The sequence below is a fragment of the Corapipo altera genome, unplaced genomic scaffold (genome assembly GCF_003945725.1).
Source record: "Corapipo altera isolate COAL_440 unplaced genomic scaffold, ASM394572v1 96, whole genome shotgun sequence".
NCBI lineage: Eukaryota > Metazoa > Chordata > Aves > Passeriformes > Pipridae > Corapipo > Corapipo altera.
In genome coordinates this window covers 905245-913922 of record NW_020884962.1, presented here as the reverse complement: position 1 = coordinate 913922, position 8678 = coordinate 905245, and the positions used below count along the sequence as shown (strand labels likewise).

General features: G+C 68.9%; 1 protein-coding gene across 1 annotated transcript in view; it reads left to right on the top strand.

Moving 5' to 3' along the window:
• MEF2B (myocyte enhancer factor 2B) overlaps window positions 1–3555 on the top strand; it is a 10711-nt gene extending 7156 nt beyond the window's left edge. The window contains exons 5-9 of the mRNA XM_027664205.1: window positions 355–517; window positions 2144–2289; window positions 2490–2601; window positions 2717–2810; window positions 3243–3555. Coding sequence (XP_027520006.1) covers window positions 355–517; window positions 2144–2289; window positions 2490–2601; window positions 2717–2810; window positions 3243–3555 — 828 coding nt within the window. The remainder of the gene's footprint in view (window positions 1–354; window positions 518–2143; window positions 2290–2489; window positions 2602–2716; window positions 2811–3242) is intronic.
• Window positions 3556–8678: the final 5123 nt, after the last annotated feature.

Genomic DNA, 8678 nt, shown 5'->3' with positions numbered 1-8678 from the left:
CCCTGAGTGTCCCCAAGAGTCTCCATCCTCTCCTCTGTCTGTGATCTCGACCCTGCAGAGCCCTGAGTGCCCCCAAGAGTCCCCATCCCCTCCCTGTCCTTGACCTCTCCTTTGACCTGAGAGTCCCAGGGGTCCCCGAGGTCCTCATCCCCTCCTTCGACCTCTACTTTGCCCTGCACAGCCCTGAGGGTCCCCGGGAGTCCCCATCCCCTCCCTTGACCTCTCTTCTGCCTTGCAGGGCTCCGAGGGTCCCCTCCCTCGACCTCTACCTCTCTCTGCACATCCCCGAGGGTCCCCAGGGGTCCCCAGGAGTCCCTGTCCCCTCCCTGTCCTTGACCTCTGTCTGTCCCACAGAGCCCGGTGCCGCTGCCCGAGGCCGCCTATGGCAGCTCCCCCCCGGCCACGGACACGTCCCTGGGCAGTGCCAGCAGCTCCCCCCAGAGCCAGGGCCGCTCCCCCGCCTTCAAACCGGCAGCCCCGAAGCCCCCGGGACGGTCCCCGGGGCCGCTGCCCCCAGGTAGGCTGGGACCCCTCAACCAGGGACGTGGGAGGGAGCGGGGTGTGGGGGAGGAGGTCCCTGCCGTGGGTACCCCATCCCTGCCTTGGGCACCCCGTCCCCACCAGGGGCACCCCATCCCTACCGTGGGAACCCTGTACCTGCCATGGGCACCCCATTCCTACCATGGGCACCCTGACCTCGACACAGACACCTCATCCCCACAACAGGCACCCCATCCACACCATGGGCACCCCGTCCCCACCAGGGGCACCCCATCCCTGCCAAAGGAACCCTGTGCCTGACATGGGAACTCTGTACCTACCACGGGCACCCCATTTGTACCGTGGGCACCTCGACACAGGCACCTCATCCCCACAACAGGCACCTCATCCCTGCCATGAGCACCCCATCCCCATCGTGGGCACCCCGTCCCCACCATGGGCATTACATCCTCACCATGGGCACCTGAACCCCACCATGGGCACCCCATCCCTGCCATGGATATCCCAACCCTTCATGAGCACCTCAACCCCACCATGGGCACCTCATCCCCACCATGAGCAGCCTGTCCCTACCATGAGCATCCCATCCCTGCCATGGATATCCCAACCCCACCACGTGCATCCCTTTCCCATCACAGGCACCCCATCCCTGCCTTGGATATCCCAACCCTGCCATGGGCACCCCATCCCCACCATGAGCACCCCATCCCTGCCATGGGCACCCCATCCCCACCATGAGCACCCCATCCCTGCCATGAACACCCCAACCCCACCACGGGCACCCTGTCCCCACCATGAGCACCCCAACCCCACCATGGGCACCCCAACCCCACCATGGGCACCCCAACCCCACCATGAACACCCCATTCCCACCATGGGCACCCTGTCCCCACCACGAGCACCCCAACCCCGCTGACCCCACGGGGGTTTTCCCAGGCGGGCCCCACATGCAAAGCTGCCCTCGCAGCCTCTCCCGGGGATTTACCGGGCACGGGGCCGGGGCGGCTGCGTGGGCAGGGAGAGCTGCTGCAGCTCCAGCTGTGGAAACACCGACCCCGGGCCCCCCTCCAGCTGCTTCCTGCCCCCCCCCAGCACCCAGCACCCAGCACCCAGCACCCAGAACCCAGCTGGGCCCTCACCCCGCACCCACAGCCCGAGCACGGCACGAGGGGCTCATCCTGCCCGGCAGTGACAGGGACCTGGTGGCCTCCTGGTCCAGGTGGTTGATGGAAAAGCTGATGGAAAAAAAAGAGATGCTGGGCCTTGGCCAGTGGAAACCCCCCCTGCCCCGGGTGGGTGGGGGGTGGGGGTGTGCAGTGTCCCCATCCATCTCCTTGGGGTGCTGGATGTCCCCCCCTCGGGAGGTCCTGGATGTTCCATGGGGAGCTGGGGGGTGGGAGCTCCCCGTGGCAGGGTCTGGAGGGGGGGTTGGCAGCCTGCTGGCACCAGGGTTGGGTGCAGCCATTGCCTCCGTGTGTCACCTCTTGTCACAGCCCGTGGCCACAGCCCAGCTGCGCCGGTGGCCCCGGAGGATGTGGCCCCGGAGGATGTGGCCACGAGGGCACCGGGGCCGCCACCGTCACACCCGTGGGGATCCCCCATCCCCTGGAGTCTCCATCCCCCTGTCCCTCTGTCCCTGCAGGTCTCGGCTACCCCCTGTTCCCTGCGGGCGGCCTGAACCGAGCCCTGGCCACTAAGACCCCCCCCCCGCTGTACCTGGGGGCCGAGGGCCGGCGCGGGGAAGCCCAGGGCAGCCTGGCGAGCGCCCGGGGCGGCGGCAGCACCGCGGTGAGTCCGGCTGTCCCAGGGGCCACGGCGGTGACCCCTCCCCAAACCCAGCTCCTCCCAGCTCCCCTTCCCCGGCCCAGCACCGGGGCTTTGCTGGGGGGCGCAGGAAGGGCGAGGGGTGGGGGGAGACGCTGCATCACGGGCCCCCCCGAGGGGTCTGGCGGTACAAAGCCCGACGGGCTCACCCCGTGCTCCCACAGCGGCCGCTCTACCCGGCCCTGCAGACCCTGAGCCCCGTCCTCGCCCCGGGCAGCTCCAGCATCCCGAGCCACGGCCTCGCCGGCTTCCCCTTCCTCAGCCCAGCCCAGGCGGGTGAGTCCTGGTCCCTCAGCCTTGGGACAGCACCGACATCCTCCTCTCCATCCCCCCCTCCCCACCCGCGGAGCCCCCTCCCCCGGATCCCGCTCACTCCTGTCCTCCTGCCCAGCAGATTTCGGGGCTGGCGAGGTCCCGCCTCCCCCCGGGTTCCTGCAGCCCGGCCCCCCGGCGTGGCAGCACCCCCGGGACATGGCAGCACTGGGGTAAGGACGGGGGGACTGCAGGGTGGGGGACGGGGGGGGATCTGCTCGTGGGTGCCACCTCCCAGCACCCAAGGCACAGCCCCCCACCCTTCACGCTGGTGCCTGTCCGGCTTCACCCCAAAACTGGGGTGTGTAGGGTCACCCCAGACTCCTCCCCAGCTCGCCACTGTTGGTAGAGCTTGTTTCCAACTGGATTTCCCCATGGAGCCGGTCCCCATGTGCCCCCCCCGGTCACACACCAGGTTCTCAGTAGCTGGATGGGCACCCACCCAGTGCCCAGCTGGGCCAGAACCGGGGCATGACACGAGTTTGGGGGGATCTCAGCCCCTCTGGGGATGAAAAGCAGGGGTGAGCTCAGCCTTTCTCCACCCTGTGCACCCCGGCAGGGCACCCAGGGAGACCCGGCCTCACCCCCCTCTCCTCTCGCCCCAGGGTCAGCAGCCGGATCGTCTCCGCCGAAGACCCTCCCCCGGCCCCCGGCTCCTCCCCGCAGCACCCAGCCATCAGCATCAAGTCGGAGCGGGTCTCCCCGGGGCTGGGCTGCCCCTCGGGCACCCCCCAGCCCCCCGTGGCCAGCCTGGCGTCCCTCAGCGAAGCCTCCCGAGGCCCCGGAGACCTCCAGCCCCGGGATGACTACGCCAAGGGGTACCCGTACCCCCTCGGTGCCCCCCGGCCGCCGGCGGAGGAGCAGAGGGTCGCGGTGCCCCCGCGGCGGGCGCAGCCCATGGACGTTTGGCAGAGATAGCGAGGCCGAGGGGGCGCGGGGGGGGTGGGCCGGGGGAAGCCGTGCTTGGGGGAGCAGCCCCCCCTTCGCCCTCACCCTCAGACCCTCGGGGAGAGCCCCCCCCGTGCCCTTTGCAGCGAGCGAGCGGTGCCACGGGGGTTTCTGGCGGGGTCCCGACCCCCCCACCCCGCTGCCCCCCACATGCCACCCACCCCCCTCCCCGCCGCGCTGCCCCCGTGACCCCCGCGAGGCCGGGACCCCCCCAGGGGCAAGGAGAGCTGCCCCCGGTGCCCGTCCCCGCCCGTCCCCGCGCCGGAGTGTCCCCAGCGAGCGGGAATGGCTGAGAAGTGCCACGCGGTGGCAGCAGGACTGAGAGCACCGGCGGCACCTCCAACCCCGCACCCCCCCCCCCCCCGCTCCCCGGCCCAATCCTGCGCCCAGGGGGGGCTGCCGGGGTCCCGCAGTGAAGGGGGGAAGTGAGGGGGGAAGAAGGGAGGGGGCGACCGGGGTGGTGGGTGCTGTCCTCCCCCCACAGGGGCTTTTTTCTATTTATTATTATTATCTTCTCGCCAATAAAGAGCTGGGGGTGTCGGGGTGTCTGCTGTGATCTTCTTGGGGACAGGCCGCGTGCCTTGGGGTGACAGGTCGTTAATGTCCCCGGGGGGAGAAATGACCCTTTGTCTCAACGTTGCTGTCCCCCCCCCCGGGCCCCCCCCCCCCCAGGCTCAGAGCCACCCCTCCAGGGTCACCAGCCAGCAAGGTGGGTGACAGCCGGGTCACCCCCAGGCTGGCCAGGTCCCCGCGGCCCAGGACCCCTCGGTGACCCCAAAAAGCTGCTCGGAGGGTCTCAGTGCCACAGCCCGGCGCTGGGAGCGGGTGGGAGGAGGACAAACCCCTTCTGTGCCCTGAAGATCGGCACCGGCGGGGCAAGGGGGGGGTTAAGTGGAGGGGTGGGACCGGCCCGGCTGAACTGTGCCTCTTATAGCTCGGGGCTGGGCTGGGGATGGGGGTTCTGCCGCTTTTTGGGGTGGGGGATCATCCCCCGGGGCCTGTTGGCCACGGTCACGGTCACGCTGCTGGGGGGTGAGTGAGGAGGGGAGGACCCGGGTCCTGCGGTGCCCATCGCCCCCGAGGGGGGTTTGCTGGGGGTGGGGGGTTCCCCCCAGCGCTGTCCGGGCACCCCCAGGTCGGGATCAGGTGGGGGGGGGGGGGGGGGGGGGGGTCCCTGCACACCACCAGCACCGAGCTGGGCCCCTTCCCGCGGCAGGGGGGATTACTGAGCCGAGCCCCGAGATTAAAACCTGGGCGGGAGATTAATCCTGGGAAGAGTTTGCCCCGTTTAATAGAGCGACATAAATACCAGCCGGGATTAGGGGGCTGCGCGGAGCCCCGGCAGCCCAGGGCTGGGTCCGGGCTCGGCCCAGGACCCCCCCTCGGATGGTGGGTCCCCTCCTGGGCCACCCTTGGGACTGGGAAGGGGCTTCTGCACGGAAAAAGAGGAGGCGAGACACCCGGTGAAAGTGTGGGGGCTGGGGTAAGAGACACTGATTGAATAGCAATGACTGCATGATTTATGGTTTGCATTATTGCATGGCTCATTTGAATATATGCTAATAAGGCTTTTCTCCCCGTTTTGTTTGTAAGATTTAGATTTGCTATGGCAACCCGCTGGCATGGAAGGAGCGCCAGGAAATGTCAGGGCGAGGTGAGCCCCGGGGAGGGGCTCGGGGCTGTCGGGGTTGGGGGGGGGGGGAACTCGTCGCATCCCACCACCGGGACACGGGAATGGCCGGCGGGACCCGGAGGGCAGAGCGGGAGACCCGGAGCCACCGGAGCCACGAATCCCACCGGCACCTGCAGGTCCAGTAACGCCCGTTGCGACAGGTCCTGAACTGGGGTTGGGGGGTGCCCTGGGGTGCTGCAGAGAGGCCCCTCTGCCCCCAACCTCGTGTCGCTGCTCACCCGCCCCGAGACCCCAGCGCAGGGGAGGAGGGGGTGTCCCATCGCTCTGGACCCAAAAGTGGCACCCAGGGACCCCCAGCTTTACTGGGGAGGGGGTGGACAGTGCTCGGGGTGACACTGGGAAGAGACAGAGCACCTGCGTTCGCTCTGTGTCCCCCACCATCCATCCCACGGGGTCCTGGCCCACCGCGCAGGGGTCTGGGCCATCTCCCCATCTCTGCAGCTCCCTGTCCCCTTCCCAGGTGGCCCGAGAGCTGCCCCAGTGAAGCCCAGTTACCTGCAGAGCCAGCACGGGGGGGTCTGTGCTGCTCCGGGGGGGTGCTGGGCTCCAGCGCTCGGGGCTGCGGGGCCGGTGGGGCTTTGTCTCCCGGTCGGTGCCGGTCCCTCTCCCAGCGCAGAGGGGGATGTGGCTGCCGAGGGTCTGCACCCCGATTTGGGGGGCTGTGCGCCTCGCAATCAGGGTGTTCCCTTGCTGGGGAAAGACGGGTGGGTTGGTTTTGGCGGCGTTGTCCCCTCCCCAGAGCCCTGGGGGAGCAGCCCCGTGTCACCGGATCCCAGCCCGGGGGGGGATGTGGGCTGAAGGTCCGTGTCCCTCAGGGTGGCGATGCCACCGAGGGGACACATCCCGGGTCCCCGCGCTGTCCCCTCCCCTCGGCTCTTCCCCGCGCTGGGAGAGCACCGGGCCTGTCCCCTCGGAGCCCCACGGCCACGCGTGACCGCGGGCAGGGCCGGGGACGCTCCGGGTTGTCACGGTGGCCCTGGGGCTGGACACCGCGTGTCCCTGCAGCCACCCGGCCGCCAGGGCCGCCCGCTCCGACGGGGGCCGGTCTCCGCTCCCGGGAACTGTTCCACGCCTTATAACGGGGCAGGAACGAGCCCCGGGGCTGGCGACGAGCGGCCGCGGCCCCGACGGATCGGAGGTGTCCGGTCCCTCCTCGCCGTCCCGCCGCAGCAAACCGGGGCCGAGCCGGGCACCGGGGGCTGCCTCCCTTCCCTCCCCCCGGTCCATTCTCCCCCAAACACCCACTTTGTTGTTTTGCGAGAGCCCTGAAATATTGATGGCGCTGCGCCGAGCGCCTCTTAATGAATTTTTGATCAAAACTGTATCAGGGAGCCAAAATATGCCACCCATCCATCCGCCCCCCCCCCAAACCCGCGCCCCTCGGGGGTGGGGGGCACCGGGCCCGCCGGTACCGGGGGGATGCAGGACCCGGGCCCGACCCAAGGGCCTTTTACCGGTGGAAGTCCCCGGGCAAGGCGGGGGTCTCACTGTCACTGAGGGCTGGGGTCGCACCCCACAGCCGGGCACGGTTATTCCAGGGCTGGCGGCAGGATTTGGGGTGCCCAGTGTGCAGGCCCGGCCTCCTGCAGCCCGCGGGGCTGGGAGGGCCCGGCCGAGCCCCCTTGAAACCCCGACTGGACGGGACGGGCGGTGGGCGGCCGGGCCAGTGAGTCCCGGTGCCCCCCAGCCCCGCCGGGAGAAATATTCGTTAATGAGGAAATACATAAGCGGAGCTCATTAGGGCAGAGCACGGTAAGCCGGCGGCCTCCCCGGCAGCGCCGGGCCGGGGGCTGCTCGTACCCGGGGAGGGCAGGGCTGGGGGGGCACCGGGGGCGGCACCGGCGCGGTCCCGGTTCCGCGGTGGGAGCCCCGCATCCCCATCGCTCCGGCGGCTGGAGCCGGGTACGGCCCATCCCGGCCCCGTTCGGTGGCTGGGGGTCTGGGGGGGGTTGTGCGTCTCTTTGTGTCCCCCCCCCGGTGCCGAATTTGGGGCGCGAACCCCTCCGAGCGCTGCGCGAATCCACCGATTTTTAGCGCTCCGAAAATCCGGGTGCGGCGGCGAAGTGAGGGCGGGGTGGGGGTGTGAGGGGGGGAGGGAATCCGTTCCCGGCCCCATCGGGGCTTGTAGCTGTTGACCCCCCCGGAGCGGGGGGCGGGAGGGGGGTATTTTTGGTTTAATTAAATAAAACCGGCCAATTTCTGCTTCATTTCCACGGAATAATCCCGCACCGGCCGGGAACGGCCCCAGCCCCTCCCGCAGCCCCCGGAGGGGGGTAACGGCAGGAGGATCCCCCAAATCCCCCCCGTCAAAACACCCCTTGGGGCGCCCCGAACCCTGAGGGTCCCGCAGCACCCAGGGAAGGGAGAAGATGCGAAGGGAGGGGGCCCCGAACTCGTCCCCTCCACCCTCTGCCCGCGCGGGGCCGCATCCGCGGGGTCACCGGGATTACTATTATTATTATTATTATATATATTTTTTCAAATAATAAAATCCTCGTTATTTTTAGGTTCTGCTGCCAGAGCCGCCCCCGCGGCCCCCCTCTCTCCTCCCTCCCCCCCCCTTCCCAGCCCGGTGCCCCCCCCACCAGCGCAGGGCTAACCTATCCCGCTCCCGACGTGAGGACGTCATTCCTTACGTAGTAAAATATGGAGAAAGCAAAGGGGAAAAAAAAAAAAAAAAAAAAAAAAAAAGGCGCATTTTTTTTTTCCCTCCTCTCTCTCCCATCTCCATTTCCAAAAGGGACAAAATGGATGTTTGGGCGGAATCCACCCACCCTACGCCACCCCGAGGCCCCGGCGGCGGCGGGCCGGGGGCTGCCCGGTTCCTCTCGGGGGGGAGTTCCTGGCGTTAAAGCCCCGGGCAGACGTTCTCTGTTTAACCCCACGTAAAGGCAACGTGATCGCGGGGGGCTCCGCTTCCCACAGCCCTGTGCCGCTCCCGGCCGGTCCTCTCCGGGAGCCGCAGCCCGGCTCCCGCACCGCCTGGATGGCCCCGGGCTCCGCGTCCTGCCCGCAGCCGGGGCCGGTTCCCCCCGTCCCCGCCCCGGAGGCTGCCGGTGTCCCGGCGGCTCTCGGCTCCCGCTGTCGCTAAGTCATTAATGGATGCAGATGTGCGGAGGGAGGTAAATAATCCCCCCCACTCCCCTTTTTTTCGTCGCTGTTCTTTTCCCCCCTTTCTCCCTGCCCCGCACTGAACTCGCCGGGCCGGGGCGGCTGCCGGTGCTGCCGGTGCTGCCCGCAGGAGGGGCAGGGCTGTGCGGGCACCGGCGGCCGCCCCGCTCCCCCTCCCGCTTCTCCCAACTTGGAGGAAGTCCGCGAGGGGGGACCCCGCGCCTCCCCCTCCCTCGCCTTGGTTTTTTTTGGGGGGGGGGGGGGGGGTGTTATTTCCCCCCACCCCCCC